Consider the following 25,467-nt stretch of genomic DNA (forward strand, 5'->3'; position numbering starts at 1 on the left):
ATCCAATCCAATCCAAAGCTCCTCGCGCATGCGCAACACCGTGTACACGGACGCCAAGCTCCGGACAAAGCGAGGTCCTAAGGTGCTTCGCCCTTAAAATAAACTACCACACACGGTAACAGAGACATACCGAGAGACGCGTCCAGAAAATAGGGACGGCAATCACTAGATGGAACGAATAAATCAGGAAAATTGCTGATCCCTGAAACAGGCCTTCCTCCTGCAGTGCACTGAAGTAGGCTGTTGACGGTAAGGATGATGTTGACATCTGTGTAGGCGATGAACACCGTGCAGCTAACTACTTTCAGTGAGGTTTTTTGTGCAATTTTAGTGCAATGTCCTCTCTCTTCTTGAACTAGAAAAGTGCGAGTTTTCCCCACGGAAGTTGTTAAATTTAATTAAGAACAAACTCATTACAAACAAGCGTGCTCAGACAGCTTCGTGTTTCATTCCCATTATAGGTGCTTCGATTTAGGCAGTCATGGAGCCTTGATCAAAAACAAAGGGCCGATTTTTAATGTAAGGGTTCAGTAGTTGAGCTAAACAAATACGTAGTAATTGTAGCTGATAGACGGCCACAGCTGCAAAGTGAATGAAGTACAATTGCGTATTGCTAATACGCGCAAAATATTAGGCAAAGTATTGTATTGCGAAAACAAGAAATGTATACTTATTTGATGTGCTAACTTCTTGATCGAATACGGCAGGTATTGGATGTTGTCACAAGAAAAAAGCTTGGACCAGGAAAGTGTGGTGAGATATGTATCAAAGGTCCCACATGCTTCAAAGGCTACCTTGACAACCCCGATGCAACAGCAGAAATATATGACGATGAGGGTTACGTAAAGTCAGGTCAGTACTCTATTTTTACGACGTATTTCTTGTTATCGTTCCCTCAAAGATTGAATCAGTTGTGTAATAGGTGGCCGCAGTATTTTGTTTGCATTTAGGTCAAACGTAGACAACTTTCTGCATTTGGTATTTTAAAATGATTAAAAATTGCTTCTGGTTCTAATGTTGAGGCGCGTGTTCACGCATTCACCTAAACTGAATTATTATATTTTAATATTTTTTTAAAGAAATGTGTTGCCCATTACGATACTCGCTAATCCAACGTTCTAGCAAAGCGCGAACTGCAGAGTCTTCTCGGCGACGGCGCGCACCTGCTGCATCGGCGGTGCACACATCTCGATTCTGACTACTGCCGCGCTGAGCCTTTGCTACCTCGGTCCGTTCGGCAGCAGCGGTAGCAAACGAATTGATCGCGTCATCGGCGAACGCACCACAGTGCTGCCAATCTGGTGGTATCTCGCACCGTGCCGCCACCGCCACGTTAGATGTCTCGCCCGGTACCCACGCATACCTTCCTATCTCACATACCTTCGCCCTACCCTTCTCCGCTTTCCTGCTTGCCTTATCTTCGGTGTCCTCTTCGTTCGCTCGGTTACAACGAGGCCGACGGCGAGAAACGACGCGAAGCTACAGGACTGGGCGCTTAAAGGAGTACTGACACGAAATTTCTCGCTTTCAGTTTTTATTCTGTAAATAATGCCTATTGGCCCAGTAATTACGAAAATCGAACCGAAAGCCGTCAACCGCCAACACAGAATTAATTACAGCACGTTTATTGCAACCAGTTTTAAATTTGGTCGCCGCGCGGGAGAATGGCCGTTCGAAGGCCAGCCTGCAAGCGGGCCTGCCTTACGTCACAGTCTCACCCGTGACGTCAGGGACGTTCGCCGCGTCGTCTGCTACGATTGCACATGGTCCGCACTCGCCCGCGCAGTCGACATGTCGTCTGAATCGTCAGACTCGGATGAGTCGCTGCCACCCGAAAGACAGAGCAACTTTTTTTGGCCAGGCGATTAGGCCGGCGTTGTCTTCGCCGTCGTCCGTTTTTTAATATCACTGCGGCTCGAACCGGTGGAGACCGTGATAGCAACAGCTTGTCGCCACTCTTATAATCAATCTGATCGCGAAAAAGAAGCTCCACATGCGAGAAAGTAGATGTTAGTGTGGTGAAAAATGGTGCTAGGGGTTGTTATCGGCGCTGAATTTTAAAGCGGCGTTCAGATATTTGCCGCGATGGTAAGCCTACGCTGACCGGCAGCGGAGGTTCGGTGCTCCGACTCAGCACTGCCGGCACCGCGGTGCGGCGAGCGGCCGAAAGATGGCGCCACCTGCCCGCTAGAATCAAAACAGCCCACGGCAGATGTCTTGGTCACCGGTCACTGAAACGGAAATTATCGCCAAAATAAAGCTCAGTATGTGAAAAAGGGGATGATAGTGTGGTGAAAAGTTGTGTAAGGGATGGTCATTCGCAGTTGTACAGACACCGGCGATCAAATATTCGCAATGATACTAAGCCTGAAATTCCCAACACCCAAGCTGACGCAAGGAACGCCGAGCCCGCTGGCTTGGGCGACAGTTGTTGCGGCCGCCGCCGCGCACGAACTCAGTCCACGATTAGCGCTGCATGTCGTCGCGTGGAAAATAATGCATCTTGGCGTCGTCGTCGATTTGCTCGGACAGGCTTCCAAGGGCAGTACTTCGCATTCCGCGAGCTTGCCATAGCACAACTTGGTCGAGGTCGGCGACGCGCTCCGCCGCGTCGCCGCGGTGCGCGTCGACATCGCGCACCGTGCGGTGCCGGCACCGCGCAGTTTTCAGCACCAGTGCAAGGGAACACCATGCGCCGGCCACGAACTAAAGAGCAAAGGCGTCGAACACGAAAAGTGCGCAAAGTTTACAAGCAGCCCTTATTGCGTACAAAATAGTACAAAGTTAAATTATATATGCTGTATTGCTGTTCAGTGTAAGCACACTTTTTTCTAGGCGACACGGGCTATTACTCAGCGTGTGGAGAGTTGTACGTCTTGGACAGAATCAAAGACTTGGTAAAGTGCATGGACCTACAAGTGGCCCCAGCGGAACTGGAGGAACTACTTCAGGACCACGCAGACGTTGCGCAGGCTGCTGTCGTAGGCGTACCTCACAGCACCCTCGGAGAGGCAGCCAGGGCATTTGTTGTCCTCAAGACTGAGGCCCGACCGAAAACCACCCAGGAAGAGGAGTCCAAGCAGCAAGAATTGGTGAAATATATTGAGAGTAAGCTTACTTTTACCAATAAGGTTCAATCACTTTGCAGAAAGGCGGGTAAATTCAAGGCGGTTTAAACTCGTTACGGTGGGAGGTTTTGTAGTCGTGGGCCTTGCGTGTGCCTCTGTGGTCGTTAGGGGCGTTACCGATGCTGGAACACCTCAAATGAAAAGAGGAGTAGCAAAAACGCCGTTGTGATTTGAAGAAAAATCTTTGTTGTTGATTGTCGCGAATGGCTTCTGGTGAGACCCGGCCGGAAACTTTACCTTTAACTTACTCAGTTGCAACTGTACCTTGTTAAACTGTACCAAGTTAAAATTTCCTTCGATAAATAAACCTCGAGCTCACATTAACGTTATAAACGACATAAGAAAGTGTGAGCGCTATTCTTTGCATAAGATTGTCTTTTCTGAATACCTGCCCGAGAAGTTATTAGATTGTTTGCCCCTTCATTCAAGCCCCAGGACAACATACGGGTGAAGGAATGTTTGAACAAGGAGTACGCAAGGCGAAACCGTGTCATAATAGTAAAACTGCTGACAGCTCATATCGTTCGTACAAATTGCTGGTAAGAAAATCTCACTGTGGACATTAAAGAGAAAATGTTAGTACAAAGCCCACTGTACCATTTTTCTCTTATTTAGAATACACGTTGGCAAAAGTGAAATACGTCGGCCAAAATTGCTCAACAAAAATAGTAAGTGCCAGCGAAGGGTGCAAGAGAAGGTTGATCGAGCGAAAATAAATCGAAACAGGCATTTCTTCAATGGCTTAATCATAGGAATACTGACCCATCAAGGTAACAAGCTGGATTAACATAGGTAATTACAAGAGGTTGTTTCGAAATAGGTGCTGAATATTTGTCTCTCCACAACAATTCGAACGAACGATGCAGGTAGACGGACAAGCTTCTTTAAGAGTTGCGTGCCAGACATATCGCGTCGTTTTTTATTGTAGGTGAGTTTTCTCTAGTGGACGTCTTTCCAGCTGAGCGGGCTTTCGTTTAACCTTAGCTCTCTTTTTTTCTGAACCTTATTGATCGTCCCACTAGTAAAATCTAGAAGTCCAGCGACATTATTTCTTGCAAAAATACCAATGGCACGATGTTCCACGCATTCAGTTGTTTTCGTGGTATCGCACTGGTGCCGAAAAATAAACGACGCCCGAATTTGTTATTTCGCAAATATAATAGAGCCGACATAATATATTTCATGACATCGGCCTAAAAAAAACCCGAACAATCTAGCAAAAACGATTGCTAAGGTTTTATGAAGGTTAAGGAAAACAAATTCTGCGACGAAATTTATTGAACTGGACTTTTCGAACAGATTTTGAACACTCAGAATGCAGGAATATAGCAAGAATATTTCTTAAGGTAAACCTCCGATTCAGGGAGAATAAGTAGCACAGATTACTTTACATAGGGACTGAAAGTAGGAAACGGGACGATTGACGTGAGAGTGGCTGACGCCAAACAACAAACTCTGGCGTTAGTTTCAAAGCACTTGATAAGACTATGCTTAAAATGAGGATTACTCGCGAGCGATGCAGCAGCTGCCGATTTGCCCTTGTTGTAATACTTTCTTGCTAATTTTGACTTTAATAACAAGATAAACCACACTCAGCCATCGAAAGCGCTATATTTTCCCAGTTTGGTTTAATTTCAACCTTAGCAAGTGTGTTCCTGAGTCTGAGTAGGATAAACCCTAGAAAGCAGCTTCTCCGGTAGCGGTCCTTGTATTATCTACCGCAAAGTTCACGTTGGAGTCACGCAAACCATCATAGAACGGGCAACTAACTGTCTCTGATTTTGTGGGTTTCGGTCTAGGGAAAATTATAATGAGGTGATTCGGATGTCCGTAGCCGGTTTAACTTAAAGTCGAAGTTCTTTATTCCAGTCAATTACAATGGCTGAGGGGGCTGGAAAAAACAGATATGTAGCAGACATTTGCTGCAAACGTGTTTCTTGGTATGTTTCCTCGACATGTTGCTGCTAAGGTGGGATTACACAGGGGTATCTTCACTGTATTGTTTGTTTTTCAATCTTGTACAGCGGAAAAACTGGACGAATATTTTTTATGAAATTTGCCACAGAGCTTACTAGTGGCTCACTTGTTATTCCACCATTTCAATGGTATCTTTTTAGCAATAAATAAATTTCCACGTTGTTAAGAAAGAAGTTTCAGTTTTTTATTTGTTCTCATTCTCACTGAAAGTACACAGTGTGGGTAAAGGGCTTTCTACTTTGCATCTGTTTTACCCCGTGCATTTTCTACAAGTCATGTCTACAACTGTTCCAGTGTCGTGTCTCTTTTTCCCTTAAATGCTACCAAGTGGTGTTTGAACCAGGACCAGTTCGATAAATTTTATATGTTTTTTTCTAAGCAAATTTGATACAATCACTTTGTTGATTTTTATTAAATATTACTTTACGAATGGTCCTGGCAGCTTCATAGGCAAGCTCTTGTCATTTTTACACAAATGTGCAGTGAAGCTTCGTATGCGTCGCAACGATTAACGGGGAGTGCAAGATACCTATATGCTGAAAAGATATTTTAGATCTTGAATGCTGCTCCAGGAATGCATGGAAATTGTTCACAACTAATGTCTGCATATCATTATATTTACGATTAGCTACTTCAGTGTCGTCAATTTTTTTTTGTTCACACCTCTCGATGCACGAACTGAGCTGCACCGCACCTTTACGGCACTTCTAATGGGTTCAGTTTTCTTTCCAGATCTGGTTACAATGCACAAGCGGCTGCATGGTGGTGTGGAGTTTGTGGACGTCATCCCGCAAACGCCAACAGGAAAACCCAACCGCCGCCATCTGAGGGAAGCCTTTCTTGAGAAAGCGTGAGCCGAAGCTTACGCGAAGAAATGCTACTGCTGCAATACGTGGATTTACGAGGCACGGAATACAGCTCACCGCTTCACAATACCGGGAATCGTGGAATGGATACACTACCTGTGGCCGTATCTTCGTAATCTGATGACTGAAGCAAAAAAACAATGTCGGGGCTTCCACCAGCAAAAGTTACGCATTGTACAGGACTTCTGTTTGTTTGTCTTCATTGGACATGAAAAACCTTTATTGTGGACAATTTCACTTTATGTACCGGTATATAATTCATAATATTTTCCTTTCAAATGAATATTTGTGTTATTACTTTTTCAGATACAGATGTTTTCTCTTTTTTGTCTGATTCGTAGTCTTGTTGCCTCTGACGCCAACAATGACCTCGGTGACTGAAGTAGCGAGTTCAAAGCCCGTGCTGCACAGATGTTTCAACAGCTGTTATGAACACTGGCAAGTCCTTCCGGTAGGGCTCCTGCACTGTGAGAGCTGCCGTACTCCTTTGAAATTCCTTCCGAAATAACTTCCTTAGGCCTGCCTGACGAGCAGCGGACCTCCAGTGCCTCGAGATGGAGCCACGCACGCCACGGCACTAGACCACAGCCGCGAATTATCTGAGCCATCAGCAACATTTTGCAGGTGGTTCTTGTCTTGCCAAAACGTCAATTTGTTTTTGACTTGGTCAGTGACCTGTGTGTCTTGGTTTGTAGGTGGTTCCGGAGAGTTTTTAAAGGTAATCAGGAACCCATGATCAGGCTAATTCACCAGTGTTCCGTTTGGTTATGAGGCCGGGCACCTGGAGGTCACACGGGCTAGTTTAATTAGACCATGATAGCATAGGAGCCTTCTTTTTCCCCCCCAATAAGAGAACCAAAGTTTCACGGTGCTTAGTGGAAGATACCTGATAATTGCCCTTCCGGCATGAGCACCTTCAAGTCGCCTGCGGCTCGTGATTAACTCTTGTGACGGCAGAAAGCAGATTGCAGGAAACTGACTTTTCGTAAGGAACCTCTCGTTAGTGGCTCCTTGAGTAATTAAAATTTATATTCTCAGTCATTTCCCTCTCGACGGTTTTTTAGTGAGCTCAGGGAAGTCAGGCGTTTGAATTTTATCTTAGAAAACCTGATCATCCACCAAGTCACCCACACACGGTTCCTTTCCTCAACTACAGACAGTATTGGCGACAGGTACTGAAAACAACTGTTTCGTTGTTTTTTATTTCCCGCGTGAATAATCTACACACAAACGCCCGATCTCAGTTTAAGAAGCACCGGTTATCTATGCGTGGGCTGAACTTTGTGCTCGTTCTGATAATGACTCTCTGTCAGCTGCTCTTCAATTTTTCTTCAGACTCACGATATGAACGCTGTGAATTGGTTGGAGCGAACGTCTCAGGGTTGGTTGTTTGTTCCGGCGTTTACGCAGGGCATGTTTAATTGGGCGGTATAGGTCGATTCAGATGTGACCATGCTGGAGTGATTTGAAGCCCGTCTAGATGGTGTAGAATGCGATGTGTTGGTAGCGGGCCGGTTTGTGACCGCCACATTTGAAGTTTCAGCGGGGTCGAATTTCGATAGCCTAGGGTAGCCTTGTTCTTTGGTATCTGATGTTTCATATGTACTGTCTTGGGGTGTGGTGCATTTTTGGCTGTTTTTTAGTACGGAAGCGTGCACAGGGTTTCGCAATGCCAGGGATCATTGAGAGAATGTGGTGTTAAGGCGTGGACTTCCTGATTCACCTCAACATCTTCGTGTCTAGTCACCTAAATCCCACACATGGCTTTACACAAACAGTTCTAATCATGAAGCTATGTTGGAAGTTAAGTAGCACAATGAAAGCAGGAGGACGTGATCAGGCTACCTCAATGCCCCTTGGGTTTCACTGCACAGCGTTACGTCATTGCTGTGCCTATATAAATAATTATGAATAAAATCATTCAAGAAAGTGTTATATATACACAGACGCTCTCAGCGTAATCACAGCAGTACACTACAAAAATGCAGCTCAACCCTTAAAGGCCAACTGCACTCAAATTTTCGACAACGTAAAAATAATGTCACCTAACAGTTCATATAAAAAGGGTGCGAAATGCAAAATACTGCGCTTCAAACATCAACGCGTGCGATGCAAACGGCTCGCGACATTCGCGTTTTCGGAACCGAAACTGAATAGAAAAGGCGGCCATAGCGGCGGCCGGACGTGACGTACGTGAGGGAACGGAAGCGACCGCGCCAGAGCCGGCGGCCGCTCAGAGCCGCCTTCAAATGCGCGTGGTAGCGCCACGTTTCGCTTTTTTATTTCCACAGAAGAACTTCCACTAACGTTTGCCCATGATAATGGAGTTGGGCGCAATTCCGGCATCCCGTTGCTATCAATCGAGATGAAGCAGACCGCCCGACAGTAATTTTTTCCATCATAATAACTGCCGGAATAACAATTTTCGGCATCGCAAGTAAAAAATGGACCCTGATTTACAAAGCTGTTTGCTCGTATACGATATCGAAAAGCAGCTTTTATTATAGCCGACCCCTCGGCTACCACGTCGCCCTCTCTGAAGGGAACAAATCGCACGCGGGCGGAGATAAATCACTACTTCTAGTATACATTACATGCAAACAGCTTCGTGAATATCGACCCAGTATTTTTTTTTTCCTGTGTGCACATCGATAATCGAATTATAAAAGGGATCTGGAACTATAAGCCCGTCTCCAGAGCTAAATGACGCACTAAAGCAAGAAAACACTTCCTATCTACCGCTGTTTTCTACTTTAACCAGAGACAGGTACTGTTGAAAACGTTTTACTTTCAAATAAACTAAATTTAACGCTCAAAGTAAATACTTCACTTGGGAATCGAACAAAAATATAATCTATTGTTTAGGAGAGGAGCAGTTTAGTTTTCGCACTTCCCAAATACGACGTCCAATATTTGTGCGGGTGTATTTGTTACTACGAGTAAGGCTGATTTTGGTTCACTTAGCTAGGGAGACAAAATTCGCACAAATGTTTATAGCCGCCTGTACAACAACTCTATTTGGGCCGTAAAACTTTTGGAAATGTCTAAAGGATAGAGGTGGCGTTGGGCTAGCCCAAATGAGGCCAATATTGGACGCGGAAGTGCAAGTGGTCAATAATTTATAATATATCGTTTTTTTTGTGGTAAATGCAATAGGAATGACAAATGTAAGGCAAGTGCTCCTTTCGCGCTATTTTTTTCTTTGAGTAAAAATATTATTTTCAAGTAAAAAGAGTTTTGCTAACTACAACACGTTCGCAAGCGCCTGAATAGGTTTAGGCTTCTAATCATATTTTTTTTTCTTGCATTGAGAAAAATGGGGGATATTACTGCCTATGCGGTTAGTTTAAACATTTGATGGCGACGCCGGTACAGCGCGCTGGTGTAACAGAGAAACCCCGGGCAAACGTATCCCTGCGCCCGACGGAGCGCCCTGCAAGTCGCCGGAGAAGCGCGAGCTTCACGGGACAGGTTCCCCAACCTCCGTCACAGGCCGCTCGGAACTTGTTACGGCGACTCTCCGCCAGGTGCAAACGTCGTCTGCTCGGATGTACTTTGAGCGGCGGTACCTAGCGCTCCGTGTGATTACGAAGCTAAGGATTTCGCCGTGGTGATTTTAAGAGCTTTATACTACTTATTTGGACAAAAAAAATTTTGAGTGCAGTTGGCCTTTAATAGGAGACATAGTACCCCACTGAGTACCCGCTAAACGCAAGGACAGGAGCTGTGTTTCTATTCATGTTGGAGAAGCTCAGTTAGAGTTAGATAAGCTTCTCAGAGTTAGAGAAGCTCAGAGTAAAATATGCTTTGAGATGAGGTTGAGGGCAATGGATCAACGAAGGTGGGCAGCTAAGGTATTTAGGTACCTATATTTGAAAAGCGTGGACACGCAGTGGTTAAGAAAGACTAGAAGGCTAACGATGAAATACGGAAAGAACAGTGGGGAATCCAAAACAGCCAAGGTAACCAAAAAAGAGGCAAGGCAGATTGAAACGAATAAATGGAGGGAAAAAATGGAAGCTAAAACGTCGTTAGAGATGTACAGGGCTGAGAAGATGAACATCAGAAAGGAAAATTTCTACGATAATTCCCAGGGCAGTGCTTTGCTTTTTGAGGCTAGAGCAGGTTGCCTACGAACTAAGAGTTTTGTGGGGAAGTATGCACAAAATGATGGGGTATGCGTGGTCTGCGGAAAAGAAACAGAAACTATGCGGCACATCGTGTTAGAATGTGAGGGTATCCATCCAAATCTACATGAAAGGAATATTGGGCTTTCAGAAGCCCTAGGATTTAAGGGTATCACAGAGGAAGTTAACTTCAAGGCTGTCGAGGGGACGAAAAGGAGATTAGAATGCTGGTGGACGAAAAGCAGAGAGGGGAATATTGCCTAGGACAGTTACCACCTGTAACAGGAAAAAAAAGTATTTTGTGCCTATTAAGCTTTTTGTGCCTGCCCTAAGCAGCGCTAGTATTGAACCAAAAGTGTAAAACATAGGTATATTAGTCCTTTTTGGTCAGATGACATGTCATCACCCCGATACAAAGGGGAAACCAATAGAAATAATAATCATCATCATCATGGAATCGATGAAACTGAGAGAGCGGATGCATGTGCCGCACAGGCCGGCTACGGAACTTTAAACAAGTAGACATTCCTCACAGCGACTATATGAATTATATAAGGAGTAAACTAACAGAATGAGGGGGCCCTCATCTGATAAAAAAACCCGCAGCAAACGTCGCATAGTTAAGCCCAGTATATCACAGTCGGAATTAAGCAGATTTAAAAACACCTCAAAAACTATTTTGTGTCTTTGGATGGGGCATACGCATACACACACGATAAACCGACATGTACAGAAGGTGACCAAAATCTAACAGTAAACCACATTTTACTCTCGTGTGCAAAATTTGAGCTCCTCAGAAAAAACATTTTCGGCGATTGTACAACAAACAAATTTCATTTATTCCCTTTACTTCTAGGATACAGCGCTCGTTTTCAAACTTCCTCCGTTTTCGTCTCTTTTAAAAACGCCATACTCCTAAACGAGCTGTAATATCTTGTTTCCCATTACCCCAATACCCCCCCCCCCAAAAAAAAAATACCCCAATAGCAGCCAAGTGGACACTGAAGTTTGTTTTGTTACATCGAATTGTGGCGGGTCAGTTTTCATAATTTCGACGGGTCGTTTTTCATTGTCTGGTAATCTTCAGCTAATATATACCTGTGCACCTAGATCAATGTGGCAACATATTATCTAAATTGAGGGGTGTTAGGATTTTTTCCTATTTACAAGAGGCCTTTCTCTTGGGAGCGCTCATCAGCCCAACAAACTTCCTGGATTATAAGGCAGACTACGCCCGGTTGAAGGGTCTCTTCTTGAGCACCAGGAAAGCCCGTGGGATACCAAAGGGTACGGACATCAGCATAGATGGTATGTTGTAGCCAGGGGATAGCCTTTATGATGAGAGAAATAAAGCCCTTGACCAAGATGCAGAGAGTATGGCTTCGGGAGGTACACCTGCGGTACGCTTGTGGTGGTTTCTGACGTGGTGTTGTACTGTTATTTAGACGAGCGTGTTAGGGATAAAATCTGCAAGGCACTCAGGGGTTTTGAAAGTTGTTTCAAATTTTTGTCGCAGGTACGGGCTTATCTTAAAGGCTTTATTTATATTACCACATGTATGGTATAGGTGTGGGCGGTGCTTTTTACTTTCGCCGTGCAGTAGTTGATGCCTAACATCGTGTCTTGAGCTGGCGCGTGTCGCCTGAGTTTATATATAAGAGAACTGGTCTTGCTTTGCACTCCATTTTTGCGGGCGTCAACTAAAATTTATAAGTACTCCTTCGCAGGAGGTAGGCAAAACAGGGCCTTAATTCTTCTTTTTGGCAGTATCATGTGCCTTGCTTGGAAACAACAATTACAAGCGCAGTTTTTAATCAATGGGAATCTGGTGCTTCGATGGGTTGGTTTAAATAATGCAGTGTTTATGAGTTTTCTGGAAGGTGTAGCTGCATTCTAAGCGTGATTCGTTAGTTCAGGGATTTGGTATTCTCTTGGATGCTTTGCAGACTATTAAATATACTGTATATCGCTTATCGATGTCCACGTCGAATTTTTGGATGACTCTTGTCTTTGAGTGCTCAATATTAGCTTTGTGCTCTTGTGTTTGTGTAGTCTAACGTTGCCCTCCCGCTATTGTAATCTACAATAGCGACCAGGTAATTATGTTTGGGATTTTTTAACTTTTTATCCAATCTAACAATCGGCTATCCCTGCCGCGTTTTCCATACAAATTCATTAGAGTCAGGGGCGTCACCGGCCTCGTGGGTTCAAACGTGCGACCATCGGTTTTTGACTGTTAGTGTTCCCTTAACAGATGTCGATCGGATGGCCGGGATGACGTTTCGGTGCAAACTTATGGTCTGTAGAGTGAAATGTTTGGCGCATGGGATGCTATAACCACTGCGAATGGCGTATCCTGCTTTGGTGTGAGAACTGTGAGGTTTCTTTGAATAGCATACTTTCAAGATCTTGCACGGCGTTATTACATTTTCAGTCGCGGCCGTTCCACTGCCGCGGTAGTAGGTTCACGGTAGGCTTTTCGTACGGGGTTAGAGTCAATGCTGCTGGTTTCAGGTGTATTGAGGTTTAGTTAAGGCCCTTCGTTGATGGTATATTTTCCGCAGACAGTCGTTTGGCTGTCAGGCTGGTAAGAAGTGTAGTGTTTAGCACCCAGAATTATAAGACAAGCAAGCTGTGATGTGCGAATCACTAACTTGACCAATCAAATCAAACGTTTTTGTTTTGCAATAAAAAACGGCAGCCATCGCCTGGTATTTCCAATACTTCTTGGTGACCTGTTCATACTTGACTGAAATATCGGTGGATTGTTTCCGCGAAAATCTACAATAGAATACCTGCTCTACCATTTTTGCGTACTTCATTACCTTTTTAGCTTATTATGAAACATGTAGACAAACAATAAAATATCCACCATTGCTCTGCACATCTTAAAAAGCCAGGCAGATGCAGACATGACGGAAACGCACATAAAAGAGTGTACCATAATTTTGGCACAGTAGCACCCACTCAAGAAACTCTGACAGTCTTTTTCGAGAAGGTGTCCCCGCATCTTACGTTTTTCCGTATTTTAAAATTCATGCCGCGACATACGTAGAGATTTTACTGAAAAGTGTTAGCCCCTGGAACAGTGTTGCAGCTGGTTGCTCCTTTTGATCGAAGCTATTTTCTATGCAAGTACCGGTTTTTCCTTCAGATGTTTATTGTTAGTACAAGGCTTTGTGTGCCTTTCTTTTTTGTGCTTACATCTTTTATTTCTTCGGAACCAAATATTACGTGCTAACGTGGCGAGCTCACCAGCAGTCGTTATTCACTTTTCTGCATAATTGCCAAGATATCTCAGACCGCTGTCAGTAGGCAGGTTTCGCACTGTGTACGCGATTTGAAGTCCTTAAAATAAGTCCATCCATTCTTATATTTTAGTGGTGACTTGTGACCAACCCGCTATCAGCCTCAGTTCAGCACTCAGGAAAGCAATGTGCATCGCCAAGTTGACCGGCCAGCGGCGGGTCATCGAACACTGTGTTTTGATGGGCATCCTAGGCAGCTTAGGCCTTGTGATATTCCCAGTTTTGTGAGAGTACCGTCTATGTTGTTTCTTACGCGACGCAAAACTTTGGAGTAATGATAATACAGCGATAGAAAGTTGCAGAATGCCATGTCAGCGCGGCCGGCGAGAAATTCTCCTAAACAGAGTATAAGTGTACAATGCTGCCCAAAACATTTTGTTTCCAGTTAATTTGTGTAGCTAGGTAAGAAGCGAAAAGATCGCTGATGTACATGAAACAAATAATTTACTACTGCGGTTAATGCATCATCCGTGCATGTGTTCGCACAATAGAATGCTTCATTGTCTGTACGAACATGCACTAGTTTAGACCTTTTCACAGTCTTTCCACATTGGCTTGTAGCTGGAGCATGGAACGCAGTGGCCGTACATACAAATCTGAAAATGAAAAAAGCAGCCACATCTGAGAAGTACTGTGGCAAACTTTTACAGCAAAGCTTTGGCTTCTAAATAATTTTATGTATAATGCAGCAGCAGAAACAAGGTGAAATTTTTGAGGAACCAATAATATTGGTTATAACAGTCTTCTTTATTGCTTGTTATACTAATTTTTATTATGGTATATACTAACTGTGGCTCATGCTAATTTTTGGCACCTTCATATTTTTATTTTTTGTACTTCTCTTTTGCACTTGTTTCTTTCAGAAATGTAACACGGATAAAGCAGTGACCACTAAAAAGTCTGGTTCCGGCAGAGTTTTTTGCTTCAATTTTGCGACAGTATTTGTAATAAGTGCCAGTGTATGGGGCAAAACAGCAACCGTTTATTTATGCAAGCTCCAATGAGGTGCTGTGGATCGCAAATGAAAAGTAACTACGATTTTATGCTACGGTATCTGTTTCCTTGGCAGAAAATATAATTATTAGTTGTTTCTAAAAGTAACAATACCGTCCAATGTAATCTTTGCGAAGCCAGTTGTTGTCTTCATGACACTGGTAAATAGAACACGGAGGGCGAAGTGAACACAAAGACGTACTTGTTTAAGAATTGACACTTAAAATAGTGGCGAGCTCAAATATATGCACAATGTATTCACCTTTTTTTTACCACATCGAAATCCGTATGGCGCCGGATAATGCAGGCCAGGATAACCACTCCAAAATCCGCCATGGTAACAATGCACTATGCAGTTCTCCAATTCCTGAAGCAAATATAAATGGCGCAACAATACACCAAGGCCGTGGATAATATCATTTATGCGTATCATGTAGGCGGCAGTTTCTTTTCGTTTTTGTAAATTACAAGAGCATCATACAAAACATGTAAACCATTTGATTTCTTTCACCGATGTTCACTTTTCTATTGTTACTATTTGTGTCAAAACGAGACCATTCCGTAAACTGTTTTAGCCTTTAAAAGTTAGATGTTCGGGTAGCACTAGAACGCATGCGCAACGGTTCAGGTTAAGCCTGGATACCCGACGGCAAAAGCATGCTGTAAGTAAAGGCTTCTTAAAGTAGGTACTAGGCTTACCGAGTAGTAATGATTTGCTCCTTCAGTGGCCTTACAGAAGTCATCAGTGTTGAAATCTGGTGGTGCCAGGTGCTTTTGTACTTCTAGGAAGTCTTGCACAGGGTTTCGTACGCAAATGCAATTAAAGTATACGTAGTCATTCATGCCCCTGTATTTTATGCATTGAAAGAGAGACCGTTACAACCGCATAAAAATATTTTCCGCTACTTGCTGTGTTAGCATATCTGTTCTCCCTCGTGTAGATAAGCGCTGTTCTGTGGAATCTTGTCTTAGATGTAACACTATCTTTGTTAAAGCGTTACTTTACTGATAAGCTGCCATGTCATAATATTAAAGAAGCCATGAAGACAAAATACAAGTTGGGTTTGTTAGAAAGACTGCTTAGTGCCGATAACAATGATACCAATATCATCGCAATCTTCGAAAAAATAACGGAGATATTAAAGAAAACGTGTGAAGCAGTCGCGACCCCCTAGCCAATTTCCCGCAACTTTTCTATGACATCACGGAACCTTGTTTGTGCGATTGGCGGCCGCCTAACTGACCTGTCGCGACGACACATGACTGGACGTCTGTAATGGGGCCTCTAGTTCCATTTGACCACATCACTTGAATACTAACGTGCAGTTAACGTACTGAAAATTATGTTTTATTGTTGGCCCGTATGACGTCATTATTGCTCATAACACGTCACTGTTGCTGCAAAATTTGATAGTTTTTCAATACTTCTTGCTTTTTTTGTTAAAAAACTATTTTTGGGGCTGTAATGTAGCTGAGTGAGATACTGAATCTTCGCTGTTTCAAATTACACTAAGCTGTATTTTCTCTTCATGGCTCCTTTAAATTAGGAGTAGAGGTACGCCAGAGGTGTGTTTCAGATCAATTCGCGAAAAAGAGATGTGACCAATATACGTACATATACATGACCAATATACATGTGAGCAATATGCATGAGCATCTGAACGAGGACTGCCTACGGAGGTACTGTTAGTAAATTTCAGGGCAGTGGATGTACAGTCGTCTCTATGCATATGCCGATTTCGCGACGCCGGCCTGTGACAGACAGCTGGCGCTTATATTCGGACCGAATGTACCCCACTTAGATCGTGTTCAAAGCAGTTACACTCTCGTAAATGCACCACATTTCGAACAGAGCGACTTCTCCGCATAAAATGTATTTGGAGCGCATACAAGCAAAAAAATCAGTCCCGAACGCGCCGCAAAAGCAACGGCGACAGTGGTGCCCGGGCTGGAGACGCACGCGACTGCTTTCGAAACGGGCCGCTAGGAAGATTTCAGTGGCGCCCCTACAGGCAGTGCTCGAGGCGTATACGGATGCAGAAGACTATCCACCCATAAATGCCAAGGTGGCAGTGGTAGCCGACTGTAGGGGTGAGGTGATAACCTCAGCCACCGTACGCTCTGGGAACAGCACGGAAGAGGAAGAGTGTGCAATAGCCCTCGCCGTCAGCACTCGCCCTTCACGAAAGCCAATAAATATTATATCCGACCCGAAACAGGCATGCCAAAATTATGCGCAAGGACGTATCTCCCCTACCACCCATTAGATCCTGCAGCGAAACCGACACATTCCACCAGTCTGTCTGATCTGGATACCTGGGCATACGTGTATCCCTAACAATGAACGCATTCATGCGAGAGCCCGAGGCCTCACCCTCCCGGCGTCAGCTAAAGAGCAACCCAAACCGGAGAAAACAGAAAGCCTCCCACTGACGTACGAACATATACTACAACATTAAAGACTCTCCCGTAGGACACTTCCTCCGGCACACGCACAACTCACCCATGAGGAAGCCGCTGCATGCCGCCAGCGGCTAACACACTCAACTAACACATTTCCTAGACTCTCGCTCCGGCACACATTCTACCCTACCATCTACCCAAACAGATGCCCATCCTGCGCAGGACATTCAAACTTGTATTACTCTACATCGGAATGCATCAAGCCATCTACCCAATCACCTATATCCAGCCCCTCCCCCTCCATACGGGAAGCCGCTCTTTCCAGCTCAGCCTTGGACGACCAGCGCGGACTCATTAAACGGGCAATAAAAAAATTGCAGCAGCAAATGTGGCACTGGACTAAGGGCGCCACCCTCTGAGAGCTAAATAATCTGACTTTGTAATAAAGTCTCTAATACTACAACTACTTGCACTGCGGAAATAGTGCTCGCCGTTCTTTTGTTTTACTCTTTATGCTAAACACTTTGACCGATGTTGATTCCTTACTTCCTAAGTGAACTTCCGTAACTCTTCTTCTGCACTTAACTGACCTCATATGTTCTTGAAGCGTGGCGGTCGCGCACGCATATGCAGTTGCTTGCTCCAGGGAAACGATTTAGTCGTTGAAGCAATCGGCCGACGCGTCGTAAGTCAAAATACGAATCGCATTAGAGCTAGTGATGAGCTTTATAGGCTTCATAGACCTCGCCATTGTTAGGCTCTATAAACTAACAATCCAGAGCGGTATGTATTATGGAACGAATGTTGTCAGGACGCAGTATTCCCTTCTGCATCGAGTCCTCTGTGACCCGTTGGTGGGCCGGTTTTGTCAGCGTATTCGGTCGGCGAGCCACTAACGTTGCACTACGCGGAGTTTTCATCGGCCGACTGTGCTTGCGTCGCTGTCGGCGTCATGTGACAACGCGATGGGCAGATTCGGAAGTCGGCGTCGCCGTCATTTCGTCGTCGTGTCGGCCTAGTGTAAGCACGCCCTAACGAGAAGTATGGTAATAGAGTAAAACAGTTACATATAAACGAACAGGATAGTGTGTAACGTTGCTGCACGAAGTGCTACGGTGACACTCCGACGCTGAACAGACGATCGATCGCTTCTCTGCGCCGAAAGTGCGAGAAAAAAGTCGCATAATATCAGGGTCTCCCTTCGTGATGCACATGGAAAAATCGGTGGTGTACATGCGTTTAAGTGGCGGTGTCCAAAAACACCCACGAAATGGTGGGAAAGCGGCCACAAATTTTGTAACGAAAGTGTGAGCTTTCTACTGCATGTAAAAAAGTTTTGCATTGCACAGGTGACGTTGAGCACCGAACCTAACAAGTGCGCTTCTTTATTTATTGTGTGCAAAATTCATTTTAGGACACCTTCAAATCCTTAAATATTTGTTTGATTGGCTTTTGGCAGGACGCTTTAATGCCATTCTTAAGTCAGTCGGCTCTCAACTGGCCCACAGACACCACTTCTGTAGGTCGGACCTAAAAGAAGTTGGTTAAACTGTAATCACTACTGATATCTTCTAGCGGCTCTAACAACTTGCGACACCATGTACCGAATGCTCACTTTGGAACCTAATTAGCCCCGGAAAAGAAAACGCTAACAGCTTTCTCATGAACATACTCAAGGTGATCCCTTATCGCTTCTTCTGCGCATTCAGAGAAACGGTGACCGCTGCTGCCTTCAACTTCCGGCGCCATGATAGCTCCGTAGATGGGGCATCCGGAGCGCTTGTGTTTGCCAGGCCCATCATGAGGTGCCCCCAATCTGAAATGAACGGTTTTTTTTGTGGGGTAGGCAGAAGACAGACATGCAACTTGACTGCAGTCATGGTATTTCATAAAAAATCGGGAGCTGACATGCGAAATACATTACGTTAAAACTGATGATTCAGCGTTGCCTTAACAAGAACAAATACAATGGGGCCTTACATGAGGCCATTTTAGGAAAAAATCGAACAAGTGCCAAAAACGGTGCTCTAGAAATGTTTGGCTGCTTTTTAATACCTGCACCTTCCTTCATTTCTGTATTGTTGTGAACAGCCGGTTGGTGTCTGAACCTATTCGTTATAACAATATTACTGCTGGCACTAAATTCGGGTAGGTGTTTATTGTAGGGTGAAGTTCGCTAAAAGGGGGCCTGTAAGGAAAAGTTTGTTTGAGTACCATGCGCCAATGCGCTGCTGGAAAGACATTATTTAGTCAATAAAGGGCCCCTGAAATTAAAGTATGAAAGAAAGACCTTGCGCGTTTCATAAACACGTCTTGAGATCCCTATATTTTCGTAAGAAGCGCTCCACTTCATAACCGTCGAACGTTATCTTAAGGGTTTCGCCCAAGTGCAATGTGGGGAAGGCTTTTTTTGTTAAGATGTCTGAAACTTAGTCTATATGCAAATACCGAGGCCATAGGCCACATAATAGCGTTCTTGTATACGCCAAACTGTGACACCCTAAACGTTACGGAGAGATTGGAAGCTTGCTTGCATAGGCCGCACAGGAGTAACTAAGAATTTTAAAATCCGTAGATTGATTGATTGATTGTTATGTGTAACGCGTCAACGCTACACAGGCAATGAGGCGTGCCGTAGTGGAGGTCTGCAGATTAATTTTGGCCACCTGGGGATCCTTCGCGTACGGCCAAATGTTGAGACACCGGCATTCTCGCTCTTCGCCTCAATCAGAAAAGCAGCCACCATGGCCGGGGTCGAACCCGCAACCTCCGGATCAGCAGTACAACGCCATAGCTATTGAGCCGCCGCGGCGGTTTTAAAATCAGTAGGCGGACGACATATGATTGCGTAGAATTGTCTAGATTGTTATCCTTGGAAATACAATGCAGGTACCTAGGCCCTAGATTCGAAATAAAGGCTGGTGTTACCATTGATAATAACACTTATTAGGATTGTATAACCAGATTTCGTACAAGTCTATTCGGACAATACACAGAAACCAGCCAGCAGTTTGATAGAGTGCCTAATATTGCAAGCACACGATTCTGGTCCGCATGGTACGACTACGTCGCAGCAAGTCACCACACAGAAATTAATTGTGCAACTAGAAGACCAAGGGTCCAGCATACTCACAAGTGGCCCATTTCGTGGGGTATAATTATACTGGCCAGGTACTTTGCACCCTTATCTTCAACTATGGCCACTTTCAATTCTGATTTGCATACTGCTCCGTTGTAAGCCAAGCCTGTTTTAGAATAGAAAAATTCGCGCCATGACCACGCTTTCAGAAAAAAAAAACTTCAGAACTTCTTTCTGAGTGGGCGACTAGGCAATCCACAGTCATAAACAGCCAGATCTGAAATGACGGAATAGCGGCGGATTGTGCGGCCTAGCCGCGAGAATGCGAAGGATAAACGGCATAAAACATGGAACCGACAGCGCATATCCCTGTTAGCCACCAAATCTGCCTATTTCGTCTGCTACGGAGCAGCTTTCGCCAGAACTTTTTAAACCGAAGCTTAGGTGTTCTCACAGATACCGTTGTACGCTAATACGCCATGCAGAAAAGCCAACTTGCTCTGATGATGAAGAAGAATTCAATGTAGTGAAAGAAAAAAAAAACACTTCCCGTGTCCGGAATCGAACCTCGGTCACTTGCGTTATAAAGTGGGCGTCTATCCGCTTGCGTCATTTCTACTTTCCTTCTTTATTTCCAGACAAACACCGCTGTTACAAACATAATACACAACCACAAAACAAACGCATTACACTAATACATAAAATCACTCTTTTACTCAGGGATACAGTGCTGACTTCTAAAATATTTTCATTTTTGTTAACTTTTCCACTTGTGACAACCAGTTTGGAACACATTGGCGTGCCTTTTTCACTTCAAGAAAAGATAATATGGCCTCTCGGAAATACTCATTTACTGGGCGCGCATCAATGTCCGAGTGGCGGACTGCCATTCGGCATCTCCATATACTGTGCAGACCTAGTAACATTTAGATCTAGAGGAGCACCATCATCATCATATTCAATGGACAAATGCCGAATACCATTAGCATCGGTTGGCAGATCTTTTTTCAGCGTACGTTGCAGCACATCCCAGAAGAAGACCCCATCCCAACAGTCAATGAAAACATGTTCAATGGTTTCCGGCTTGTTGCATAACCAACACTGTTCACCCTACGGCATAAAAAGGCCATTTTCCTGCCTCCATGTTCTCAGAAGGAGTGTCCCGGTGTGTACAGTTGAAAGAAAAATGTTTTACATCCCGGTGCAACATTGTTTTAACACGTTTTAACACATCTCAACCTGTGCCAGGCGAGTGAGCAATAGGAATGGCAAAAACAGTGTCGCAAATATAGTTATACAGTCTCTTCCAAGTGACTACGCTCAAATACACCAACAGAAACCGTGCGCATAAAAAAACGTAACGAGTCCACAACTTCTTTTAGGTACCCACGGATACCTCCTGGCATACACAATGTCGTAACGTACAGCTAAGGCAAAACCCTGCCTAATCTCACATGGAAAAGGGTGCGCAAAAAGGGATCCTTTACATCCCGCCAAAACAGAAGGCGGTTTTCCAACTGACGTAAAAAGAAATGTGTTAAACCTAACCCCCCTTCCCGTACACGTCGAGAAAGATTTGTACGACTCATCCTCTCCCAGCTTGAACCCCAAACAAAAACTGCGAAAACACGATGTAACTTTGGACTTTTGCCCGTGAACAGTGAAGTACCTGTAGCACATACCAAAGTTTGCTCGCCACAAAAAGGTTGAAAATTGTTGTGCGAGTGAAGCTGGATAAATTCGCGCCCTTCCACTTCTCTGCATTTTCCCAAGTTCTACGGCTTGTCTCCTCCAGTAAGGGTCACTGTCGGAATAATACTCTAGGGGAACACCACGGTACTTCATCGATGTCGTCACCCACTTGACATTTTGAAATACCATCGGTGGTAAACTCCACTCTCCGTGCCAGATGCCCAGGCACTTGTCCCAGTTTACAGCATATCCACTAACATAACAAAACCATTTGAGTGTATTAATGACCCTAGCAAGGCTTTGTTGCTCTACGCAGAAGATAGAGAAATCATCCGCGTATGCTAAAACTTTAATTTCAGCTGCATGAAAATGAAATCCCTTGACAGTGTCGTGTTTTTTCTTATGCTTAAACATAATTATTTAATATATATGCAAAAGAGGAGGGGGGAAAGAGGAAACCCCTGCCTCATGGACCTCTGCACTCCTATACGCCTTCCAATCACTTTGTTAACGATAAGTCTAGTTGTAAAGTTGATATACGCCATGCGCACACCCTCCAGAATGACTGACCCGATGTAACTATGTTCCAAAACCGCCATAAGTTCATCGTAGGGCACATGATCAAACGCCTTTTCTAGGTCTACCTGAAGCATTCCGACGCCTGTATGCGTCACGTCGCAAATCTCAAGTACACTCCGGGCCTTGTGTATGTTCGTAAAATTTGACCTGCCTTTAATATCACACATTTGATGCGGCCCTACTAAGATGCTAATTACAGTCTGGGACCTTCTAGCCAATATTTTTATTAGTATTTTATAATCAATGTTTGTTAAGCTTATGGTTAAGAAGTGACTTTGCTTCGTCATCAATTTTTGGCAGAAATGACACTAATTCCCTTTCGAACTTTGCCAGTTCAATAGGGCTTAGAGAAAACAATGTTCAAAAAAGCACGTTCAGTGTCTCCTTTTTCACTGCTAATTGTGCCATTATATTCAATCTCCGTTATTTCGTGACGGCGAACGTTACATGGCTGCAGAAAAGTCAAGCAGCAGGTATCGATTCAGGCCGCACACCCCAAACCCAAGCGTTCGGCCTACGGACGGCACACCCGAGTGTTACTTGATTGATTGATTGATTGATTGATTGATTGATTGATTGATTGATTGATTGATTGATTGATTGATTGATTGATTGATTGATTGATTGATTGATTGATTGATTGATTGATTGATTGATTGATTGATTGATTGATTGATTGATTGATTGTAGGGTTTAACAAAGCGACGCAACGCAGTCCATCAGGCGCGCCGTAGTAAAGGGCTCCTGACTAATTTCGACCACCTGGGCATCTTTACCTGCGCCTAAAGGCCCAACCACATGCACACGTAAAACCGACGTACTCGCGCAACGACGTAAACTGGCGTAAGCGTGTAAGGAACCGGCGTACGCCGAATGCATTGGTACGCGCTTGTTACGCCAAAGTCAGAGCCCGCCAGACATCGACGCAAACTTACGGGCGCATGGTGTTGACGTAGACCTCTGCCGGTGATGTTATCGGCGGTCATGTCATATAAGAAAGCAGCGAATTCATCAAAAAGCTAACTTCACTATTAATTATGCGATAAAGTGAAGTAATTTGTAAAATACGGAGACCAAACAGCCGGACAAAACACGCGAAGCAACGAGCAACCATGGGAGCAAAGTAGTTTACGCCAAATGTAGCGGAGGGTTTTAGGCCTGCCAAGTATGCATACTAATCCTTAACGTTTTTAATGTCCCAAGAACTGTTTCAGTTGTTTCTGTAATAAATATACGTACTTTTGTAAGAATAGGCATTATTTGTTTTATTTGAGTTAAAATGTAGTTGAGCTCGTCACCACAAAGCTGAGTCCGGAGTAGTCGAGTCACACTGCGCGGCGCATTGGTTTACGCGCGCGTTGCGGCCTTTTTCATGGTTGCGGCTTTATGTGGTTACTCGCCCTCTCCGACGTCGTCAATCGGCGTAAAGGCAGCGGCGTATGTAGCCGCAGGCGTGCGTCGTTGCGCGAGAACGTCGTGAAGCGCGAATAAGGGACGGATGAGACGTGCGTTTTGAGCAAGTCGTAAAGTTAGGACAGTTGAAATTTGTCATGCATTTTTCGGCGTCTTTGAGTACCCCCTAGTCTGGATCTGCGTGCTCTTTTGTTTGTTTGTTGTTGTTTTTTCTAGCAGGCAACGCTTTTTTTAGGCGCGAACCATGTGTCTAGTCAAGCAAAATTGCGGAAAATAAGACAATAAAACCAATTAACCAGTTACGCTACATGTGTAAGAAGAAAGAAAATGGCGCCAGTGAGCCCACTGCACCAAAAAGCCGTGTTAAAAAACGCAGAAAGAAGCACGCCTGAACGCAGCCAGGCTAGACCGGCCGTCCCGAAGAAAGTCGTGGATAGCTTGTCACTGCCGAATGCGGTTGCACAAGAGCACTCCCGGTATAGTCCCTAAAAAGTCGGCTAGTCTGCCATCTGGCCAATTTTTCATTATAGCAATGTGTCGCCGCGTCGATGAAAGCGAGCGAAAAACACCAAACCGGTCGATTGTGGCGCCCTTTCAGTGCACCCTTGAGCGCACTCCCGCGTTTGCCATTGTGGAATTTTCAACAATCAAATTGGTACTCCAATCAATTTTTATTATTAATTGTTTGTTAGCTATCTTATTGTTTGAATTTTTCTAGCAATTCAAAGTGAAAAACTGGCGTTCTCTGCCTGCAATCCGCTTTTAGCTGTGGTCGTCTGCGCTCTGTGGTGAGCATGCAATCAGAGATGTAAAAATTACTGTTCACATTTTAAAAACTCTAAAATAATTTTTCTCATACCGAAAATTGAAAACAGGAAATAATAATGCCAGTAGATGGCATCAAAATAGTTAGTTATTCAGAAAGAATGCCTCAGTACCAAAAAGGGTATGTGGATGCTCACATGCACTGAAGACATGGACTCGCATGGCCTACCCACAGTACGTGGCCTAAATAACCGCTATCCTTCCCGTGTCATATTTTTCGCATAATATCAGCGTCGCTCTTCTTTGGTGGGGAAATTTGGTTTAATTTTGAGGGTAGAAATTCAAGATCTCTCTCTGCCCTAAAAAAAATAAATCGCTCGCAAAATTTTCCCGGAAAGCCTTGCACTTAAACCCTAGTGTGGGAATGCAGCTTGGTTCTTTGAAGAGGAATATCCTACTACCGTCACACACTGGAGACATCATTGAACACATAAAGGAACAGATAACTCAGGTACATTTGTGAAGTTGTCGAAAAAATGGCAGAATCTCCACTACGTGGATGATGGCGTGGGTGCGGAGTACGAGGACTCGAAATGACATCAAAGTTTCACCCCGACTGACATCCCATTTGCGCCCCGACCGTCATTCGATTTTATCCGAGAGTGGCACCTTGATTATTCCCTAAATGAAACTGCAACTCACGGCTCAAATCGAATTTCGCTTGATTTTCGCTTGATGGTGGTGTGCGCACGGATGGACGCGGAAGGACATTGAGAGGTCCTAAGGTACTCCGCACCGTTACAGGCGAGAAAGTAAGACGTTTGACTCTCGGGTACTAACTCACGCTCGTAAACCAGTGGGTCGGACGACTGACACTAACTCTGTGTGGTCTACCATATGCACAGGCTCGAATTCTGCGGGTGCCTGTTAGATTTTTTGCGGTCGCAAATGCTATGCTCATGGACGCTGACGGAAATTGTTCGGTTCTAAGGTACTCCGCCCCAAAAACTCCAGCTCTGAAACAGGTTATGGTTACCTATTTTAACATTAATGTAAAATAAAAGCTCGCACATAAAACGTGAATTGTAACGGCTGCACACTATTGTACTCGATGCGTGTTGTCGACGTCTAAATGGG

General features: G+C 44.4%; 2 protein-coding genes across 3 annotated transcripts in view; one reads left to right on the forward strand and one right to left on the reverse strand.

The window, feature by feature from the left end:
* The window catches only part of LOC144158992 (luciferin 4-monooxygenase-like), a 40,166-nt gene extending 33,924 nt beyond the window's left edge, over positions 1–6,242 (forward strand). Inside the window, exons 9-11 of one of the 2 annotated variants that reach the window (XM_077690212.1) lie at positions 708–852; positions 2,836–3,108; positions 5,826–6,242. In XM_077690212.1, the coding sequence (XP_077546338.1) occupies positions 708–852; positions 2,836–3,108; positions 5,826–5,959 (552 nt within the window). In that variant the 3' untranslated portion in view covers positions 5,960–6,242. The remainder of the gene's footprint in view (positions 1–707; positions 853–2,835; positions 3,109–5,825) is intronic. The other variant, XM_077690213.1, reaches the window with a different exon arrangement.
* Positions 6,243–13,848: 7,606 nt separating this feature from the next.
* Positions 13,849–20,045, reverse strand: LOC144157884 (A disintegrin and metalloproteinase with thrombospondin motifs like). The gene is made up of 5 exons (XM_077688601.1): positions 19,936–20,045; positions 18,475–18,618; positions 15,099–15,246; positions 14,662–14,766; positions 13,849–14,002 (listed from the first exon to the last, which is right to left on the reverse strand). The coding sequence occupies exons 1-5, from the start codon at positions 19,944–19,946 to the stop codon at positions 13,931–13,933; spliced, it is 480 nt and encodes a 159-aa protein (XP_077544727.1). The 5' UTR covers positions 19,947–20,045; the 3' UTR covers positions 13,849–13,930.
* Between the last annotated feature and the right edge of the window lie 5,422 nt (positions 20,046–25,467).

The sequence above is a fragment of the Haemaphysalis longicornis genome, unplaced genomic scaffold, assembly GCF_048455015.1.
Source record: "Haemaphysalis longicornis isolate Haplotype H1 unplaced genomic scaffold, Haemaphysalis longicornis Haplotype H1 scaffold_10, whole genome shotgun sequence".
Classification (NCBI taxonomy): Eukaryota; Metazoa; Arthropoda; class Arachnida; order Ixodida; family Ixodidae; genus Haemaphysalis; species Haemaphysalis longicornis.

Coding starts and splice junctions, on each gene's coding strand:
- LOC144157884 (XM_077688601.1), bottom strand. Junction 15,247..18,474: donor GCGATAAGGGATCACCTTGA/GTATGTTCATGA, acceptor CATAAAATACAG/GGGCATGAATGACTACGTAT. Junction 14,003..14,661: donor TTCGATGTGGTAAAAAAAAG/GTGAATACATTG, acceptor TTTCATTTTCAG/ATTTGTATGTACGGCCACTG.